Source organism: Oryctolagus cuniculus, chromosome 8, assembly GCF_964237555.1.
Source record: "Oryctolagus cuniculus chromosome 8, mOryCun1.1, whole genome shotgun sequence".
Taxonomy (NCBI): Eukaryota; Metazoa; Chordata; class Mammalia; order Lagomorpha; family Leporidae; genus Oryctolagus; species Oryctolagus cuniculus.
Genome location: NC_091439.1, coordinates 55,510,336 through 55,533,420, shown reverse-complemented (window position 1 = coordinate 55,533,420; position 23,085 = coordinate 55,510,336). Strand labels below are relative to the sequence as shown.

The window sequence follows — 23,085 nt, the reverse complement described above, 5'->3', positions numbered from 1 at the left end:
AATTTATTAAGAGCTTTATTTTAATTGGCTTACAGATTAAAAAGATTGCCCATTATTTTAAACTGCTAAAGTTAAAGATACATTTTAATTCATGTGACCTGAATCTCTGTATCAAATGTTTTAAATCTGTTGGTAGAAAGAAACTAAAATCGTGTTTTATGTTTGTACTTGAATTTGCTGGTTAAACAACCTACACCATGTTAGATATTTAAGAAATGTTTCCAAATACATGCATTCTTAAAATTTATAGAAGGCACTGGACCTTCTGGTAAATATTGTCCCAAGTTGTTACTTAATGGTTGAAATCGCTTGCTAAGGTTTCATTTGCTATTGTTGTTGTCAGTAAGCGACTTGGGACTTGCTCCCTTGTGTCTCTATTCTAAGCCCAACTTTCCCCTTCCTCTCCCTATTCTCTTTAAGGTAGGAAACTGACTATACTGAAGGACTCTCTAGGATGCACAATTTGATCTTTATATCTTATAAAACGGATGGCTACCATTTTCTGTAAACGCCTAGCCAAGATAAGAGCTTAAATTATGATTTCACAGCTAGATTTACTTTGCCATGGGCACAGGAAACAAGCAAAACCTCCCTTTCAGACCAAACAAAGGGAGAGGAAGTTTTAAGTGAGGACTTAGCTTTCCTCAAGGGCATTGTCTACCTCAGAAACAACACTGTCAGAACATGCCTATGACTATAGACTTCCAATTTAGGCCACTGAAGATTAGAGATGGGACTTGCACACCCCCTTGACTTGCATCCTTTGGTCTGCTTTAACAAAAACCAGGAGGAAAAGAAAGCCAGGCATCAGAAGCAATGTAAAGATAGGTGGCAGGCCAATAATGGCTGCTTTGCACAGTGATCTGCCATCAAAAAGACCCAACAGACCAGTCCACTGCATCCGTTTTTGATATGGAAATCAAGGGCTTCAGCAGAAGTCAGCTTATGAAGAGCCCTGGCAGCTCTGCCAGCAGAGTTGGATCACTGGAAGTGGAGCTGCCCTGGAGTCAAAGGACGCCCAGGTCAGGGCCACAGATCTTGTTGGCTCTAAGCTGAAAAACTCTTCACTCAGTCCGGCTTCCACAGTAACCACTGCTGTGGAGGGGACCGCCAAGCAGGGTCAGTAACATTGCAGGCAGAACTGTAAATTTCCTCTTAGAGATGCCACCTGCCTTGGCCTGGTCAGCTTTCCTCCCAGACCATTTAGGTAATGGAAGCCTTCCCTAGGAGGTTCACACCTCCCTTAGGATGTACCCCATGTGGAGAGATAAATAAGTCTGGGCCTCCTAACTGACAAGGCCTTAAAGCCCACCAGATTATTATCAAGCCCTTCTGTCAGTTTCTATTGGCCTCTCAATAGGAGAACTTAGTCGTGGTTTAAACAGCTGCTCTTAGGTTCTCCAATAATGACTCTGCCTTTTGTTCTAGACCAGATCTAGCCCATCTGGGGCCTCATTCCTTTGTCATCATAGCCTCTACTCTAACATCAATACTCCTACTCCTGACCTGCATATATAGATGGTCCTCTCTCCCACTTAATGTTCTATGATTGTTCAGAATTTCTCTACAGACAAACCCCTCTACCTGCAAAAGTTGAGTGGCCTTTCTCCCAAACTTGGTTGGGGTCAGCTTTAGACCACTTCCATCAAACAGTCCTCACCAGAGTCCAGAGAGTCCACTCCCACCCATTTCTTCTCCTCTGTGAAATCCTCTCATTACCGGGTTAATGCCACTCTCAGGATCAGTGATTGCTATTCTCACCCTGTCTTTTATACTACCATGTTTGCTTCAGTGTTTACAGGAGTTGATCATGGAATGAACCAAGGCCTTCAGCAACCAGGCAGTCAACCAAATGCTGCTACAGGGATAGACTTGGCTCCCCACCCAGGAGACAGCGGCTTGAGACATTGCCCCATGCCAGCGAAGAGTACCTCATCACCCCATGTCATCAGGCAGTAGCTCTAAAGACAGATCATCGTCCCTCTACCCCTCCTGGACTTTTGGGACGAATGCAATCCCACACAACTCCTGCTTTATAAAAATTCAAAAGGAGGGGATGTTAGGAAAATGGTGCAGTCTTATCTATGGCGTGATCTACACCCTGACACCATCCTAGGCTCTAGACCCCTGCCGCCACTGCTGGAAGCCAGGTGGCCACATACCCCAACCATTGATGTCAGCCACACCCCCACCCTAATAGGATTCACTGCTCCTACTTCCCTGCCTGCCCCCACCCCGTTAAAGTTTTAAAGGGACCTGTTCCTGAACATGTGGCGCTCCCTCTCCCTCTCCGTCTCCTGATCTCTGTCTCTCTCTCTGTATGTCTCTCTTTCACGTTCTCCTCTGCCTCTTTTCCTTCTTCGTCCCTTCCCTCCAGTGGTCGGGTTTCCCAAATAAACTCTTTCCCTTAAAAAAAAAAAAATAGGAAATAACTGGAAGCAGAAAACAGATTTTGCTGGTTTTATAGTGTCAGATACAGAATGATACCATATTAACTTTTCAATATGCTGTCTTTTTTAGTGGTATTAATACAATGAAGCAACAACTCTGAAGCAAAATAAAATTTTTCAACTTCTTAAAAAATAAATGGGGGCCGGCATTGTGGCGTAACAAGTTGAGCTGCTGCCTAGAATGCTGGCAGCCCATATGGTCACTGGTTAGAGTCCAAGCTGCTCCATTTCCAGAAATCAGTGGAAGACTGACCACGTGCTTGTGCCCCAGCACTCATGGGAGACCTGCCAAGTAGCTCCTGGCCCCTGGCTTTGGTCTGGCCCAGCCCTGACCACTGCAGCCATTTGAGGAGTGAACCAGCAGGTGGAAGATCTCTGTCTCTCCCTCTCTCTCTCTAACTCTGCCTTTCAAGAGGATAAAATAAATCCTTGAAAGTAATAGTTATGGATAAACTGGATTTCTATAAGCAAAAGAATGGAATTGGATCATTTCACCATACACAACAACAACTCAACATGAATAACTGTAAGAAATTGTAAAACTCCTAGAAGAGAATGTAGGAGGAAAGCTCCAAAATCCCGGGCCACAAAAGCAAAACTTTTTAAATGGGACTATATAGAACTACAAATGTTAATGATATTTTGTTTATCCTGTAGTTTTTATAAAGCCTCATAACTTCTGAGAATAAATTTGTGTAACTAGACCATCACTGGTGGTTATCTCCTCCTTCCAAAATTCTTTTCCAAAATCATTAGTACCTTTTAAAATCTGTAATTTATGTTTAGAAGTCTCATCCTGTTTCTCCTAAAAATGTCACTTCCAACACATCTGATGTTAGGAAAATGTATATAATACTAGGAAACACACCATCTATTCTTTATCAATTTTATTTCTTATTAGACTAAGCAATAAAAGAATTAGAAAACTTTGACCAAAACTGCAGCAGAGGATTTTATTCTGATAGCTCTCATTTGTGCAGATCACCTTCTCCATAAAGACATCCTAATCAATGTCTCATTTTTGTGTACCCTTGACCTGCTTAAGTGACTTTGCAGATATATTTGCTATATTTTCCAAACACCAAATACAAATAAGACTTTCTGGTTACAAACTTTAGAGTGTAAATGAGTGAGTGAGTGAGTGTGAAGAGCATCTAACAGATACATTTGATTTACAAAAGGAATTACTGGGGCCAGTGCGGTAGTGTAGTGGGCTAAGCCATCACCTGCAGTACAAACGTCCCATATGGGCAGCAGTTCATGTCCTGGCTCCATCTCTTCCAATCCAGCTCTCTGCTATGGCCAGGAAAAGCAGTGAAAGATGGCCCATGTGCTTAGGCCCCTGCGACCATGTGAGAGACCCCAAGGAGGCTCCTGGCTTCTGGCTTCCAATCAGCTTAACTCTGCCACTGCAGCCATTTGAAAGAAAGGCATTTGGGGGGTGAACCACAAAATGGAAGACTTTTCCTTCTGTCTCTTGCTCTCTCTGTTACTCTACCTCTCTAATACCAATCTTAAAAACAAAATTATATATTTGAAGTTGCATATTTACATATGTTTGCATTTTTATCTTTATACTTTTTCTCCGTTCTACTATAAGAATAATTACCATCTGCGTGAATTAAACTGAAATAACTAAACTTGTAGAAAAGAAAAATATGCAAAATTCTAATGTATGTTTTACTGCTACTAAAACATTAATATCATAGCTGCATAATAGAGTAAGAATAGCTATAATATAGTAAGAATAAATAAGTTTTACATGAATAATTTTATTTTTGATTTCTCAAAGCACTTTTCAATAAAATCATTGGTCAAAAGTAAAACATAGCTCAACATTTTGATACTTTTTTAACCTTTATTTATTTATTTAAAGTCAAAGTTGCGCAGAGAGAGAACCAGAGGCAGAGACAGACAGAGGTCTTCTATCCGCTGGTTCACTCTCCAGTTGGCCGCAACAGCTGGAGCTGTGCCGATCCAAAGCCAGGAGCCAGGAGATTCCTCCGGGTCTCCCACGTTGGTACAGGGGCCCAAGAACTGGGGCCATCTTCTTCTGCTTTCGCAGGCCATAGCAGGGAGCTGGATCGGAAGTGGAGCAGCCAGGACTTGAACCAGCACCCAAATAGCATGCCAGCACTGTAGGCGGCGGCTTTACCCGTTACGTCACAGCGTTGGAACCCCTCAAATTTTAGTTATCTAAACACAAGAGCTCTCCCCATAAAAAACAAAGAACTGCTGAGGTGGATTTTAAGGTGAATGTCTGGGATTGTACTGATAAGAAAATTCAATGAAGACTTCCTCCAATGATGGTAAACTATTAGCATATAAAGAAACGGAAATGTGCATGTCAGTAACTTCTCAGAAGTTTATTTCTGAGAAGGAAAAAGGAATTTATTGCAAAGATAACCAAACAATCTGGAAAAGACAACAGATACACCTGTCAACTCCTTCATGTCCTTGTGAAAAGAGGGATTTCCTTTATCTGAAGAAAGGCAGGATGTTAGCAGATAAGCATAAAATTAATCATTCAACTGCGTGGTGCTCGTGCTGTGATGTAGTGAGTTAAGCCACCATCTAGAGTGCCGGCATCCCAGCAAGGCAGCGGTTCGAGTCCCAGCTGCTCCACTTCTGATCCAGCTCATTGCTAATGCATCTAGGAGGATGACAGAAGATGGATACAAGTTCTTGGGCCCCTGCACCCATGTGGAGAACTGCATGAAGCTCCTGGCTTCTGGCTTCAGCCTGGCCCATCCTTGGCCATTGTAGCCATTTGGAAAAAAAAAAAAAAAAAAGCTGTTGGAAAGCTTCTGTTTCTGCTTCTCCCTCTCTGTAACTCCTACTTTCAAATAAATAGATAAACCTACTAAAACATTCAGCTGTGTGCCCTCGACTATGAACACACTACTAATCAGGAAATTTAAGGAGCTCTTACTTTAACCAGAAATATAATGCAACTTGGTGCCACCTGAGATTAACTACAAAGATTATCTCCCTAGTTTGAACAAACGTCATGACTTTTATGATAAACAGACTCTAAACTTCTTATAAACTTTTTCTAAGAAGTCTCTTTAAGACTTGAAGAGTTCTACAAATAGTACAGCTGAACTAAGACTCTGTAACATTTCCAGACCCTCACGGCCTAGACAGTGGTTGAAATAAGCAAGCTTGAACTCACTACCTATACTTTTCCAATCCCAGAAAGTTGAAGACATTTCCCAAGGTCACAGAAAGACAGCATGTAATAAAGCAAATATGCAAACCTCATGACATTTTACTGATTCTGGCCAGCAGTCCTATCAGAGAGGATTCAGAAGATCAGAACATGCAGAAGGCTCTACTACTTGTGTAGAAACAACCAAGGAACTAGCAAAATTTTGGAACACATTTTTAGTTTCTTTTGTCAGGATGCTTGTTCTCATAGCTTTAGAAAAACCGTGATGAAATTTATATGAGACCTTATTCATTTAATTTAAATTTCCAATGTATGAATTTTTATTGGTTCAGTTTGAAATATATAAAAAAACATTTATTGAATGAATACAAAACTAGACCATGCAACTTATTCTTATCCATACAGAAGGAATTTCACATTGTTATATCTATATAGAAAGGTTTACTGTCATTGGAAGCATTTTTTTTTTTTGTTTTTTTTTTTGAAGATTTATTTAGTTAATTGAGAGAGTTATAGACAAAGAGTGGGAAAGACAGGCCGGCACCGCGGCTCACTAGGCTAATCCTCCGTCTTGCGGTGCCGGCACACCGGGTTCTAGTTCCGGTCGGGGTGCCGGATTCTGTCCCGGTTGCCCCTCTTCCAGGCCAGCTCTCTGCTGTGGCCAGGGAGTGCAGTGGAGGATGGCCCAGGTGCTTGGGCCCTGCACCCCATGGGAGACCAGGAAAAGCACCTGGCTCCTGGCTCCTGCCATCGGATCAGCGCGGTGCGCCGGCCGCGGCGGCCATTGGAGGGTGAACCAACGGCAAAAGGAAGACCTTTCTCTCTGTCTCTCTCTCTCACTGTCCACTCTGCCTGTCAAAAAAAAAAAAAAAAAAAAAAGAAAGAGTGGGAAAGACAGAGAGAAAGGTTTTAAATCCACTGCTTCCCTCCCCAAATGGCCACAACAGCCAAAGGTGGGCTGAATTGAATCCAGGATCCAGGAGCTTCCTCCGGGTCTCCCACATGGGTGCAGGGGCTCAAGCACTTGGGCCATCTTCTACTGCTTTCCCAGGCCACAGCAGAGAGCTCGATTGGAATAGGAGTAGCAAGGACATGAACTGGTACCCATATGGGGTGCCAGTGCTGCAGGTGGAGGTTTAGCCTACTACACCACGGTGCCAGTCCCTGGAATTAGGTTTTGAATATTTTCTTTAGTACAGTCTGTCATTCTGTGGCCTAGGGAAAATGTTTTGGATTTTCTGGGATTGAAAAAGCATGGGTAGTGAGTTCAAGCTTTCTTATTTCAACCACTTTCTAGGCTGTGAGGCTTTGCAAACGTGATGAATGCAACAATGCATCAAAAAGATACCATACACACACACACACACGTATGATATATACATATATACACATGTATGATATATACATATACACACATGTATGGTATATACATATATACACACAAACACATATGTATTATATATACATATATACACACACAACATGTAATATGACAAAGTGTGTTTTATCACAGGAATGCAAGTGTGGTTCAACATCTATAAAAAAATCAATGGAATCACATCAGCAGAACGAACAACAAAAAATAAATGAACATCTCAACAGATTCAGGGAATGCTTCCGTCACAAGATTCAAAATCCCTTAATGATTAAAAAAATTATACTAACAAGGTACAGGAGAAATATACTTCAAAATTATCAAAGCTATATGATAAACAATAGCCAATATCATACTGAATGGGAAAAAGCTGAAAATATTTCACCAGAGTTTAGGAACAAGATAAGAACTCCACATATACCATTCTTAGTCAATATAGTATCTCAAGTACTCACTAGAGTACTCAGGTAAAGAAATAAAGGATGAAAATTGGGAAGGAGGAAATCAAAATACCTGTTTTTTCAGAAGAACTGATTTTAGGCGGAAAAACTTAAAACACCGCAGTAAAAATATGTTGGAAGTGATAAACCAATAAGTTACAGGATACCAAATCAATGTAAAAAAAAAAAGTTGCATTCTTACACACCAATAATGATCCTCTGTAAAGGTTAGTTTAAGATCTTTGTAAAAAGTAAGAATGGGAATAGGATACGGAAAAGGAAGGAGGGTGGGAGTACGGGTGGGAGTACGGGTGGGATGGAGAGTTGAGTGGAAAGTATCACCATCTTCCTGAACCTCTATATATGAAGTATATGAAATTTGTGTATTTTAAATAAAAAGTAGGAAACAGGAAAAAAGAAACCTAAATTTATAATAGCTACAAAAACTATTTAGTAATAAATACAACCAAATAAGTGAAAGATCACAATAAAATTATAAAGCACTGCTGAAATAAATCGTCAGACACATGAAAATGTAAAGACATCCCCTGTTCATGAATTAGAATAATTAACATTAAAATCTTCATATTCCCTAGGAAATCTACAGATTCAATGCAAGTCCTATCAAAATACCAATGACATTCTTTAAACCGTCAGAAAAAAAAACTTCTAACATTCATATGGAACCAGAGAAGGCCCAGAGAAGTCAAAGTGATCCTATACAAACCTGGGGGCATAACAATACCTGATTTCATAAAGTTATAGTAACTAAAATAGGATGAAACTGGCATGAAAATAGATACAAAGGTCAATGAAAACAGAGAAAAAATATATAAATACAAACATACATAACAGCTACCTGATTTTTGATGAAAATCCCGTAGTCTTTTCAATAAATGGTGCTTACAATACTAGATATGCATATATAGAAGAATGAAATTAAATGCCTATCTTTCACAACATATAAAAATCAACTCAGATGGATCAAAGACCTGAAAATACGAAACATAGGGAGACACCTCTTAAAAGAGGTAGAGGCAATGACTTTTTGTTTAAAACCCCAGAAGTTCAGGTAGCAAAAGTAAAACTAGATCAAACTCTGAAGCTTCTGTACAGCAAAGAAAACAGTAATAGAGTGAATAAACCACCAATGGAAAGGGATAAAATACTTGCAAACTACTTACTTATCCAACAAAGGATTAATAGCCAGAATACCAGGAACTCAACAAATTCAAAATCAAGCATCCAATACAGTTAAGAAATGGGCACAAGGGGTCTAAAAAGACAATTCTCAAAAGAAAAAAAAAGGAAATGACCAACAAATACATGAAAAAAAACTATTACAAGTCATCAGAGAAATGAAAATAGGGGCCCACACTGCAGCATACTAGGCTAAGTCTATGCACACAGGGCTGGCATTCCATGTGGGCACTGGTTCCTGTCCTGGCTGCTCTTCTTCTGATCCAGCTCTCTGCATATGGCCTAGGAAAGCAGTGGAAGATGGCCAAAGTGCTTGGGTCCCTGCAACCACCTGGGAAGAAGCTCCTGGCTCCTGGTTTTGGATGGGCTCAGCTCTCACCAATGTGGCCATCTGGGGACTGAACCAGCGAATGGAAGACCTTTGTGTGCCTACCTCTCTGTCTGTAACTCTGCCTCTCAAGTAAATAAAATCTCTTTAAAAAAAAAAAAAAAGAAATGCAAATCAAAACCCCAAAAATATATCACCTCATAACGCTAGAATGCCTATCAAAAAGAAAACGTAAAAAATTCTAGCAAGGATATGGAGAAAGGAGAACTTTCATATACTGAGTGTGGGAATCCAAATGAGTACAACCACTGAGGAAAACACCATGGAGATTTCTTAAAAACTAAGAATAGCACACCATCTGACTCAATAATCTCAATACTCAGTATTCATCCAAAAAACATGAAATCACTGGATCTAAGAGACACCTGTTCCAACATGATTACTGCACCACTGTTAACAACGGCCAAATTATGGAATCAACCAACGAATCCATCATCTGATAAAGAGATCAAGAATTTGTTGTGTATCTACCAAACGGAATACTATTCAGCCATTTAAAAATGAAATCCTGTCCTTTGCAACAAAATGTATGCAACTGGAGGATATCATGTTAAGTGAAAAAGGCCAGACACAGTAAGACAAATAACACGTGCACAGCTTCACATACGCAAGCTAAGAACCTGACTGCATAATGATTAATAAAGGATGGTAGGCACTGCGGCGGATGAAGGGAGTTTTGATGAGGGGCACAATATCAGAGTCGGATCAAAGGAGTAAGTTCCTATCGTTACACAGCACAGTGAGGAGACTAGTTCACAATAACCTAGTATATATTACATGAACACACAGAAGAAATTCCAGGCCTTCTGTCATAAAATAGTGACAAAGAACGGGAAATGCTGATTATCCCATTTTTCAACAGGACACAGTGCAGACATGCACCGAGACATCATCCTGTAGACCTTAGGTATGTGAAATTATTGCTAATGTCAAAATTTTCAGAAAACAGAACAATACCGTGCACCAGCAACACCACCACTGGGTACATGTCCCACAGAAAGTAACTAAGTATAAGTAGTTCTGTGTATCTATAGCCCCATGTCTGAAGCACCAGGGAGTAGCTCATGTATCTACAGTCCCATGTTTAAAGCACATTTTCAGCCATGAAGGAAAAAGCAAGGAGCATCTGGTGTGCCCATCAATAATAATCACTTGTCTCTTGAAATAGCAGACCAATAAAACCCACCTGCTAAGCGGAATGTGAGAGTAACCACTTCTCCAAATGCCACCGTGGGAGAAAAAGAAATGATTTAAGTTTTGTCTGCAAAGCAGACATTCCTGGGGGACTTTTCCAACTGAGTTGGATGGAATAGGAAAACCACAATCAGAAATCCAAATTGACAGGCATAAGATGTCCCCAAATCAGATATGCCCGGGAGCAGAAACTCATTCTCCTACCACAGTCTCCACTATGAGGGCAGGGATGCAGATAAAGTAGACTGCATTTTTGTCTCACTAAAAGGGAATAGTATCTTGGCAAACAAAATGAGCGGAGAGTTCATCAGACGAAGCAGTCAAGAGTTTGTTGTATATATGCAAAATGGAATACTATCCAGCCATTTGAAAAGAATGAAGTCCTGTCACTTGAAGCAAGATGTATGAAACTAGAAGTAAGTGAAAACAATCCAGACACAGAAAGACAAATACTGTACCCACTCCCTCACAAACACAAGCTAAAAAAACAATTGGGGGGCCAGTGCTGTGGCATGGTAGGTTAAGGCTCTGCCTGTGGTGCCAGAATCCCATGTGGGCACCGGTTCATAACCCTGCTGCTCCTCTTCTGAACCAGCTCTCTAGTTATGGGTTGAGAAAGCAATGGAAGATGGCCCTAGTGCTTGGGCCCCTACATCCACTTTGGGAGACCCACAAAAAGCTCCTGGCTCCTGGCTTTGAATTTGCTCTGATGCAGCTGTTGCAGCCATTTGGGTAGTGAATGAGCAGAAGGAAAACATCTCTCTGTCTCTCCCTCTCTCTGCAGCTCTGCCTTTCAAATAAAAATAAATAAATCTTTAAAATACACCAATATGAATATATAATAATTAATAAGGGATGTAAGAGGTTGGAGGGAAAATGCAAGGAGTTTGGATGATGGGTACCAAATCAGAGTAAGATCAAAGAAATGACTTCCTAATGTTACACAGAATAATGGAGAGGATAGCTCACAATAATGGAGTATGTGTTGTATGAACATACAGAAGAAATCCCAAGACTTAATCATAAGTACTAACAAACAAAGGGAAATACTGATCATCCCATTTTTAATCAGGACACATTGCAGACATGTACCAAAAAATCATACAGCAGCCTTTAAGTAGGTACAATTATTGTTAACTTCAAAATTAAAAAAAAAATAACCTTCACATGAACTAGAAACTCCATTGCTGTGTATACACCAAATGGACAGGAACTAAGTATTTCAGATACTTTTGGTTCCATGTTTAATGCACCAGGGATGAAGTACTTAGACTCTGATGACATTTTCAGCCATGAAAAAAGAAGCAAGAGAAGTCTGCTATAGGCTTACATAACAGGAAGCACCTGCCATTTGCTACAGCAGGTCAATAAAATCCACTTGCCAGGTAGCATGTGAATAATCACCACTCCAAATGCAACCATGCGACAAAGAGGAATGACAGTTTTGTCTGTACAGCAGGCATTCCTTGGGGACTTCCACAACTGACTTGGATACAATAGGAAAGCTACAAGCTGAAATCCAAGTCGACAGGTCTATGATGTCCCAAATAATATAAGCCAGGGAGACTCCACTATGAAAGCAAGGATGTAGATAATACATAGTGCGGTTTTGCTACATTAAAAGGCAGTAGAATTTTGGCAATCAAAATAGCTGAGAGTTGGTCAGTGAGGTTAGGCCCGTAGCACAGATATCAACAGTGTCCCACCAAAGGGGGTACTCCAATGCAAGGGTATGGATTGTCCAGTCTGAGGCCACACAAAGGCCACCAGCAATTGGTGATGTCCCAAGAATTGGTGGACATGTGAATTTCAAGATGGCCTTGAGTGAGGGTGGGCTGCTCAAGAACCAGTAGGATGATCACACATTCTGTCCACTTCCATCTAACTAGAGATTCCCAGTGGCTGGAGGCCAGGACCCAGCTCATGATGCTGAGTGAGGTAGTCCAAATTCTCTGTGAGTCAAACAGTAGTGTCACTAAAAGCTCACAGCTAAGTTCAAGTCCTTTACCCGTGTGAGCCTCAGAACCACAAACTATCCACCAAGGTGCATCCTTGTGGGTGACTGGTGAGACAGGTGGGTCTTAAGAGTTCACTAGAGGTGAGGATGTTGGTGTTATCAGAAAGTGAAAATGTGCTGGGCTTCCTTGGTTGAAACCCAGTCACTGAGGATTTGCTGAGGAATTTTTCTGAATTCCTTTTTCAAAACGTAGACCAAAAATTTGAGGTTGCAAGCTCTCACCTCCTATGGGACTAAGGTCCACACCAACTGGGACAAGTCGTCAGATGCTGATGTTTGAGGCCCATTTTTCCTCCTCCTCTTGATTATCAGTTGAAACGATGTCCTCAACATACAGTCACAGGTGGATGCTAGATGACAACGGAAGGCCAGCCAGAGCCTATTAACACAGACCCCGAGCCCTGGGGGACCAGAGAGGCAGCCCACTGGAAGTCTCATAAAGGTGCAGTGTTGGCCTTCAAGTTAAAAAGTAAATGGCCCCAAATCTCCACGGGACACAATAAAGTGCTTGCCACACCAATAATGGCAAAATTCTCAGGGGCAGTCTGGTAATGTCAAGTAAGGCAAATTCAAAGCGAGGCATGACCTTCTTGAAGTGGTGGTAATCTGCAGGATGCCTCCAATCCTATCCTCCAGCTTTGAGAAGGTGCTTGATGGGTGGGTTAATAGATGACTCAGCGTATTTCAGATAATACTTCTACTACGTCAGGGACAGCTATGCCAATTCCCCACTTGTCTTGCTTGAGTGGCTATTTTAGGGTGCTGACAATATAGGGAGGTGTGTGTTAAATGTCCAGGCTCTAGGCAAGCATGCCACATCGGTACAAAAGACTTGGGCTTGATCTAGGTGAAGAACAGAAGTGTTAGGCTGTCCATACCAAGGAACAGAAATGATAGCTGAGCAGTGGGCAGAAGCAACACAAGGACTCATGGGAAGAGGTCGGGTCCTGTCTTAATGGTGGCCATGGCAGTCGACCCAAGGGCATGTCCTTTCCATAGTCTGTCAATGAATATTGCTGGGCAGATGCACTCTACTGGGAAAGATCACAATGCCGTAGGAGTTAGTGCCCAATGACCCACAAGGCTCTATAATGTGACCCTACTACACGGTGGTTGTCATCCATAAAGTTGCCTGGTGATGACAGCTTACCCTTCGTATGCAGAAGAAGCCTACCATTGTTGAATCTCTGGTGGTCTTCTGTCTAGAAGGGCCTCAGTGGTGTCCAGAGGGTCTGGAGAAACTCATAAGACTTGCCTGAAATGAGCCAGTAGGCAGCAGTGCAGCCTGCAAAGCCATTGACTTTGTTGTTGATGTTCAGAATAGGCCCCATCATGTGCACAATGGATCAGAGCAAGTCAGAGAGCACCACATTTGATTACATAGCACTGGATTGCAGGGAGATGTTGAAGGAAACTCTGGCTGTGAACACTCTACGTGTCCACCTTGGTATTTCCCAGGGTGCTTAGCGTTTGCGTAACTTGATTAACTTCTGAAGTGGCTGCCAACAGGGCCAGAAGTTTTGCTTGGTCCTGTGGTGGGACCGCTCTTACAAATAACGACGGGTATGCTGACGTTGTGGAACTGCAGGTAAGGCATCAGCTAACAAAGTTTCCATTTCATATTGTAGTGCTGGGTCATGCCCCAGCTGCTATGCTTCCACTCCAGCTTCCTCCTAAGGTGCATGGAAAGACAGTGGATCATGTCTGAAGATCTCAGGCCTCTGCAACCCATGTAGGAGAAGAAGATGGAGTTCCTGCTCCTGGCTTCACCCTGGCTAATCTGTAGCTGATGCAGCCATTTGGAGAGCGAGGTAGTGGATTGAATGGTATCCCTATATCTCTCCCTCCATAATGTTTTTTTTTTCCAAATAAAAAATCATTACAATATAACAATGGCCAAGGAACTGTGACAGAGTTGTTAAGATGCCATTTGGGTTATCAACGCCCCATATCAGAGTGCCTGGATTTCCGTACAATCTTCTTGCAGTCCAGTTTCCTGCTAATGTACACTCTGATGGGCACCAGGCATTGGGTCAGATACTTAGGTCTCTTCCACCATGTGAGAGAAGTGGATGGAGCTCTTGGCTTCCGACTGGCCCAGCCCTTCCATAATGTTTGCAGGCTCTGGGGTTGAGGCCAACAGATGGAAACATTTTTCTCTATCTCACACTGCCATTCTAATAAATTAGAATATAAAGGCATCAATACATTGTATTTGGCATGGCAATTAAAGACATCATCTTTGGTGCCAGCATCCCATTACAGAGTAATTACAGAGGATCAATACCTGGTCATGCATTCAAATCCAGGCTCCTGCTTATGCATACCCTGGGAAACAACAGAGGATGGCTCAGATATTTGGGCCCTTGCCACTCAAGTGGAGTGATCCAGCCAATGGGAAATTTGTTCTCTTGTCTTTCAATGAAACAATGAATAATGCTTAAGTAAGTGAATAAACAATTCCACTGGGTCCAAGGTAGCTTGTATGGGACTGTCCTATGGGCAGCTTTGCCATTCAGGGGTGGGGGCTGCACATACTCGCTCAAGAATACCTAACAGCCTCAGTAGCTCTCTTTTTTTCTAATTGTACACCATACAGGGAAATATAGAGGCTCCTTCTGTAGTGTGGTGTTTAACATGCTCTGGACACCCACTGCAGTAGAAAAAGGGACAGTTTATGGTCAACCTCTGTGCAAACATGACACCATCTATTTGTGCTTTCCAGACAAGTCGGACAGGATCTTGATGCAGTTCCGTGAGAGCTGCCAACTCTGTTGCCCGGTGATTTATAGACTACTTCCTGTCAGGAACACGGCAAGGTTGCCCTTCTCAATGTGTCCCTGTCCAGTCTTTGAGCAGGCTTTGTGTCTCCATCCACAGCAAGGTGTGTACCTCTATGTGAACTTCCTTGGTGTCTGAGATACGACACTTCACCATCTGAGACAGTCGCAGAGGGGGCAACTACTTTCTTAACCATGTCCTGGGTGGTGCCTGGCAGCATGTGAGGGGCAGCCGGCAATCATCTGGTGCATCCAGACTCACCATCTCACAGCACACAAGACTCTGCATCACCCAGGTGCAGGCACAAATGTCTGAAATGATCCCATGAGACCATGTTACTTATATGCTTCGGACAGCAACACTCAGCACACAACCTTGTAAGAAGCCTCACTGTCTCACTGGGAGTCGGTGGGGGAGGGGGGGACACAGAAAGCACTGATAAACCAATGGGTGAACCCATGCACTTCATCAGCAATGTTCACAAGTCTGCAAGGTACTACTCTAATTCCCCCATGGCAAACGACAGAGAAATTTTCCACAGGTAAACTTTTAAGCCTCTATGACATGCTCTTATATTCATAACATGAAATATTCCTCAACACAACTATTAACAATAACTGAATTCAACAACATTGTAGAATACATGATGTTGTGCATGGAAAAATCTAAACACTCCACCAAAAAATGCTTCAAGATGAAAAACCAATTCAGTAAAGTCACAGGTTACATAATCAACATACAAAACACAGTAGCTTCTTTATATTCTAATAACCAACTTGCCAAAAATGAAATTTAAAAATTAATCCCATACACAATAGGGACAAAAATAAAACATTTAGGAATAAATGTACCCAAATAAGTGAAAGATATCTACAATGAAAATTCTAAAACGCTGAAGAAATAAATCATCAAGGACTTCCAAAATGTAAAAATAGAACTTGCTCATGGATTGCAAGAATTAGTATAATTAAAATACCTATAAAGCAACCTACAAGTTAAACGAAATTCCTATCAAACACCAATGACATTTTTTACGGAATGAGAAAATAATCCTAAATTCCATAAGAAATCACAAAATATCAATAATAGCCAAAATGATCCTGGGCAAAATAAAAAAATCAACTTGAACGTGTCAGAATACCAGACTTCAAACCTTACTACAAAGCTATAGCAATCAAAGCAGCATGATCATGGAAAATTAATTAAATAATTAATTAATCCACACAGGGAGAGCCAACTGATTTTTCATGAAAGTGCCCAGACTATACATTGGAAAAAAGTATAATCTATTCAGTAAATGCTGCTGGCAAAACTGGATGCATATATGTAGAAATGAATATTACAGAACTATAAAAATTGAAACCCTGTTATTTCTATCAAAATCGTTGCAACTGAAGGACTTCACGCTCAGTGAAATTATCCTGACACAGAAAGACAAATATTAGATGTTCTCCTTTATATATGGGAGCTAAAATTTTCTTTTAAAAAATCAGAAAACAACAAAAAATACAAAAAAGAAAATAATGCCTGTGTGTATCAGTATTGCTGCAAATACAGTTTTGTCATACTTTCTTTTATATCTTTGTCAAACAAATTCTTAAGAATAATATGCTGGCCGGCGCCGTGGCTCAAAAGACTAATCCTCTGCCTGAGGCGCCAGTACACCGGGTTCTAGTCCCGATCGGGGTGCCGGATCTGTCCCGGTTGCCCCTCTTCCAGGCCAGCTCTCTGCTATGGCTAGGGAGTGCAGTGGAGGATGGCCCAAGTGCTTGGGCCCTGCACCTGCATGGGAGACCAGGAGAAGCACCTGGCTCCTGCCTTCGGATCAGCGTGATGCGCCAGCCACAGCCACGCCAGCCGTGGCAGCCATGGGAGGGTGAACCAACGGCAAAGGAAGACCTTTCTCTCTGTCTCTCTCTCTCACTATCCACTCTGTCCAAAAAAAAAAAAAAAAAAGGAAAAAAAAAGAATGATATGCTACTATAATTTTAATAATTCATGATCATTTTAAAATTTACTGTGTATGAGTGTAGTAGACACTTTTATACAAACCTCTGATTTAATAAATATAAATCTCATAAGTACATCTTTTGGATTATAGCCGTTCTTCCCCCCATACTCTCCCTCCCACCCACAAACCATCCCAACTCCTACTCCCTCTTCCATCCCATTCTTCATTGAGATTCATTTTTAATTATCTTTACATACAGAAGATCAACTCCATACAAAGTAAAGATTTCAACAGACTGCACCCACACAGACACACAAAGTTGAAAGTACTGTTTGAAGACTAGTTTACCGTTAATTCTCATAGTACAACACATTAAGGACAGAGGTCCTACATGGGGAGCAAGTGCACAGCGACACCTGTTGTTGATGTAACAACTGACACTTATATTTGACGTTAGTGAGCACCCTAGGCTCTTGGTCATGAGCTGCCAAGGCTATGGAAGCCTCTTGAGTCCACAAACTCCAACATTATTTAGACAAGGCCACAATCAAAGTGGAAGTTCGCTCCTTCCTTCAGAGATAGTACTAACCTCTCTGATAGCCCTTTCTTTCCCCTGGGATCTCACTCCCAGAGATCTTTTATGTGGGTGACTTTTTGCCACAGTGTCTTGGCTTTCCATGCCTGAAATGCTCTCATGGGCTTTTCAGCCAGATCCGAATGCCTTAGGGCTGATTCTTGTGGGGAGCAACTCGGACTAGACTAAGTTACTGGAATTAAGACTTATTCTATGCATCTGCTCTCCCACAATATGGCGCTGAGAAGAGAGAAACAGCTTCTACACAGCTGCCTCCAGTTCAACCAATAAACTGTAGGACCTGCTCCTGATTGGAGGAGAGCAGCGTACTCGGCGTATGGGTAGCAGAGTTGGGATTGGTGGAAAAGGACTATAAAGGAGGAGAGAGACAACATGCACCGGGAACATCTAAGGGGAACATCTATCTGAAGGAACACCTGTGCAGCCCCCGAGAGAGCCGGCCGGCGGTGTGCTGCTCCCCCGCGGAAGTGGGGAAAGTGGCCAGGGGGAACCGCCCTTCCACGGAGGTGGAAGGGATGGCAGCCAACCCGGGAAGAACCAGCAGCAAACCTGGGGAGGGCCGAGCAGACGAAAGAACAGCGCAGGGTCCTGTGTCGTTCCTCCACGAAGAGGGGGAGCGACAGATTCTGAGCTAGAGTGCTGTTTAGGGTATTTGTCATTCTATGAGTCTGCTGCGTGGCCTGCTTCCCATGTTGGATCATTCTCTCCTTTTTAATTCTATTACTATTAGCAGACACTTGGTCTTATTTATGTGATCCCTTTGACACTTAATGCCATCTTACTAGTTAAAGTGATCAGTTTAAGTACACAACTGATCCTAAAGATAGGACTTTTTTTGTTTGATAATTTTTATGGCCCTTGCCTATATTCTTCCTTACTAGCTGAACTCTTTATTGAGTGGAATATAAAGCTCTTAGGAGGCAAGTTAAAAAAAATACACTATTCCAAAAATAATAAAAGATTTAAAGAGAATGAAAAGCCCTCACTTTCTAAATTTTTGGTTTGTTAAGAATAGTATACAAACTGAAATGTGTCTGTAGTGATTCTCAAAATCCAATAAAATCTCAATTATGAAAAAAAGCTTACCTCGTATTCATTGTATTGCTCTGATGCTATTCAATTTCACATACACGTGAAAACATACTACCATTTTTCTTAATTAAAGCAAACAATCTAAAATAAATATTCATCACCAACTTAAAATGCAGCATAATAGCCTTTGAGCACAGCAAGAAAGAACCATTCAGTCATTTACAGGCTATGTTTTTGTATTAATTAACCATTTTCAAATACCATAATATTAGTTGTGACATTAATCGTTTAAAACCCCTTAACCTTATACACCAAGTAACATATTGATATTTTTACTTACATTTTATCCACAAGAGTTGTACATATGTATGGACTAGTGTGACATTTCAATACTTATATAAAATTTGTACTGATCAAATCTACATTTCTTTTTGGACATTATTTTACTTAGAGCCTTGAGCTCATTTACTTGGTTTGCTAATAAAAGATCTAACAGAGATTACTGTGAGCTACACACAGCCCATTGTGTGACTCTAGAAAATGACTCAATTATCTACTGCCACTGGGATACAGCATCATCCGTAAACCATTTTTTCCACCTCGTTTTAATACTGCAATTGGTTTCAAAAGCAAAACACAGAGAATAAAGGGGAGAGGGGAAGAGACAAAGAGAGAAAGATACCCACCCGTCTAGCAGCTCATTACCCAAATGCCCACAGTACTCAAGGGCTGATCTGACCCAGGCTGAGCTGGGAGATGGTCTCCAATGTGGTAGCAAGAATCCCACTACTTAAACCATCACTGCTGCCACTGGTATCCTGAGCATTGTCTTTCCCACTATGCCAAACCTCCATCCTTCAAAAAACTTTCTGACATAGCCTCATATAGCCCTAGCTTCCAGAGAAGGAGGCCACAGTCCCCTATCTTGACCATGAATCCAAAAGAAAATCACCATCTCAATGAACTATCTGCGCCCCCACATCACTTCAGCATCATTCACAATTCCACGGTATGGAAATAATTCAAATGTTTGTTGATGGACCCATAAGGAAAAATGGGATGCACACACAGTGGCATCCTCACCAAACCTTAAAAAGAAAGGAAATACTACTACTTGTCACAGATGGATCCAAAAGTATGGAACTATAGGACATTACCATGAGGGAAACAAGACACAGAAATAAGCAACACTACATGATCACACTTACATGTGGAATATACAAAGTCCAACTAACACAGTCAGAGAGTAGGATGGTGTCTGTGATGAACTGGGAGCATGAAACTGAAGAGAGGGTAGTCAAACGATACAAATATATGGTGATGGGGCTGGAGCTGGGGTGTAAAAAAAGTTTGAGCCTCCACCGGGACTGCCAGCATCCCGTATAAGCACCAGACCAGGTCCCAACTGCTCCACTTCCCATTCACCTCCCCGCTAATGTGCCTGGGAAAGCACTAGAAGATGACCCAAGGACGTGGGCCCCTGTGCCAAAGTGGGAGACCTGGGGCCCAGCCCTGCCACTGAGGACATTTGAGGAGGGAAATAATGCATGAGATGAGATATCCCTCATCCTCTCTCTCACCCTGTCTCTGCCTTACTCTCTTTGTCCCTCTCTCCCCTTTTCTCTGTTTCCTGCCTTTCAAATGAAATTTGAAAGGGGTCAGCACCATGTCTCACTAGGTTAATCCTCCACCTGCGACACCCGGCATCCCGTATGGGCACCGGTTCTGTCCTGGTTGCTCCTCTTCCAGTCCAGCTCTCTGCTCTGGCCCGGGAAGGCAGTGGAGGATGCCCCAGGTGCTTGGGCCCCTGTACCGGCATGGGAGACCAGGAGGAAGCACCTGGCTCCTGGCTTCGGAACGGCCCAGCTCTGGCCCTGGCGGCCATTTGAGGAGTGAACCAATGGAAGGAAGACCTTTCTCTCTCTCTCTCTCTGTCTATAACTCTACCTGTCAAACAAACAAACAAACAAAAATCAAATTTGCAGTTATTACGAGATACGGTTTTGTAAATCTAATATATAAACCCGGGGAAACTGTTCATACTCTATTCTGTACTTGTAACTGCCTAGGTCAGTATTCTTAAAAAACACTATAAAAAGGATAGGAGTGTCAATTAGAGGGCAGGTACGGTAGAAGAATTACTACTAACAATAAATACAGCTGCTAAAGCTGTAATTATTGAATGCATAAAGTATGCATACCTAAAATAAAAGTTGTCTGAGAAAATACATAAATAAATAAAATTTACAAAATTTACAAAACAGGCCGGCGCCACGGCTCACTAGGCTAATCCTCCGCCTTGCGGCGCCGGCACACCAGGTTCTAGTCCTGGTCGGGGCGCCGGATTCTGTCCCGGTTGCTCCTCTTCCAGGCCAGCTCTCTGCTGTGGCCCGGGAGTGCAGTGGAGGATGGCCCAAGTGCTTGGGCCCTGCACCTGCATGGGAGACCAGGAGAAGTACCTGGCTCCTGCCTTCGGATCAGCACGGTGTGCCGGCTGCAGCGCGCCGGCTGCGGCGGCCATTGGAGGGTGAACCAACGGCAAAAGGAAGACCTTTCTCTCTGTCTCTCTCACTGTCCACTCTGCCTGTGCAAAAAAAAAAATAATAAAAAATATAAAAAAAAATTTTACAAAACACGGTAAAAGTGATAAATTTGTTAAGTGGCTTCACTGTACTAATCCTTTCATAGTGTACTGTAAGTACCAGGAGAGTCGAACGGTTTGTGTGAAAATGCAATATAGAGATCAGACTCACATCGAAACACAATTACATGCCTTGAATAGACAGAATTTTTGTTTCTCAGTTACACTGTGAAAAGGCTGGAAAAATAAAGCATTCAAAAATAGGTTCCTATACTTAAAATGCATCATAAAAGTTAAGGAACTTAGGTTAATATTGTGGGGTTTTGGTAGGCTTCATGGGACAGAAATGATTGTTAAAATATTCATGATTGGGGCTGGCACTGTGGCATAGCGGATGAGGCCACCAAATGCAATGCTGGCATCCTACATGGGCACCAGTTCAAGTCCTGGCTGTTCCACTTCTGATCCAGCTCTCTGCTATGGCCTGGGAAAGCAGTAAAAGATGGCCCAAGTCCTTGGGCCCCTGAACCCACGTGGGAGACCCAGAAGAGGTTCCTGGCTCCTGGCTTCACACTGGCACAGTTCCGGCCTTTGCGGCCAACTGGGGAGTGAATCAGCAGGTGGAAGACCTCTCTCTCTCCACCTCTCCTTCTATCTCTGTGGAAGTCTGACTTTCAAATACATAAATCTTTAAAAAGAACATTCATAAACTTGACTAAACTAAGTTTCAGGAGATTTATATCTTGAAAATAAAGATTCGGGAATTCCATCAAGAGAATATTTAAGACAATATCCAAGTAACATAATGCATTGTCACCCCACCTCCCTCAAACTGAAAACTCAGAAATACAAAATGAAAGGAAATGTATCTGAAGGAAACCAGAAAAGTGAAAAGTAAAACAAGAATCCTAAATTACTATGTGCTATTATTCCCCCACCAATGTGTGCACATTCCTCTGTGCATCTAACATAGCTACTATTATAGGCAGGTTGTGAATTAGCCCAATTAAACTATGGAATGGAAAATGCAGGGCCTGCTTCATCAGTAGGTGACCAGTGACACTGCAAGAAAATGTTAACATAATTTAAATGTGTTTAAAGTAGCACTCTGAAAACTACAGATATACCAATTCATTGAAGGATTTCCTGGACTCCATGCCTGTTCTCTCACTACAGAACTTTAACTCCCAAATATTTGCAACATTGAACTGCAAGTCACAGTTTTAGTTTTCCCATTCATAATTACTGAGGTGTACATAACTCACAAACAAAACTGTATAAAGGTGAAAACAAAGGCATTATGTGTAGCAAACATTCCATCTAGTTTTCCCCCCATAGATACGATTTTAGTCAAACACAGGGAAAGCATCTTAAGATGTTTGGCATAAACCACTTTAATTTTGGAATTTCCCCAGAAAGTTTCTATATTTTAACTTCCTGTTAGTAGTACACTAGTAGTTGCTAGCCTAGGGAGATGCTAGGCTTATGGGAGATGATAAAGTTTTATGGTGGTCACAGGAGCAGAGGTGTGGAAAAGGTGACAGCATTGAGACAAAAAAGCGAAAAGCCAAAGAATCACATATTCATGTGGCTTCCAGAAGGGTGTAAGGAACCAGCCAGCCTTTGAGATGCCTGGTGAATGTTATCAGAGAACATGTGTAGATTGGGAACATGAGAAAACAAGAGAACAGATTTTTCCTGGTTTGTTGTGTGTGAGGGAAAAGAATTATGGAATCAAGCAATCAAGTTTGAAAATAGCCAAAATGAGAAAACTGCGAACAACATAAACAGGCCTAGCTAATGATAGGAGAAAAAGCCAAGACCCTCCTGAAACACGGTACAGAGATGAGGCTGTCTAGGATGAAAAGACCAGTGAGAACACTTAGACTGAACATGGGGTCATTTCAAC

At 41.9% G+C, this 23,085-nt stretch overlaps 1 protein-coding gene across 2 annotated transcripts in view; it reads right to left on the bottom strand.

The window, feature by feature from the left end:
• The window catches only part of LOC127483279 (uncharacterized), a 49,352-nt gene that overhangs the window by 21,503 nt on the left and 4,764 nt on the right, over positions 1-23,085 (bottom strand). Inside the window, exon 3 of one of the 2 annotated variants that reach the window (XM_051820124.2) lies at positions 14,755-15,328. The exons of the other annotated variant lie outside the window; for it this stretch is intronic. Within the exon in view, the coding sequence (XP_051676084.1) occupies positions 15,305-15,328 (24 nt within the window). The 3' untranslated portion in view covers positions 14,755-15,304. Of the gene's footprint in view, positions 1-14,754; positions 15,329-23,085 lie in introns of those variants that run through there. 2 annotated transcript variants of the gene reach the window in all.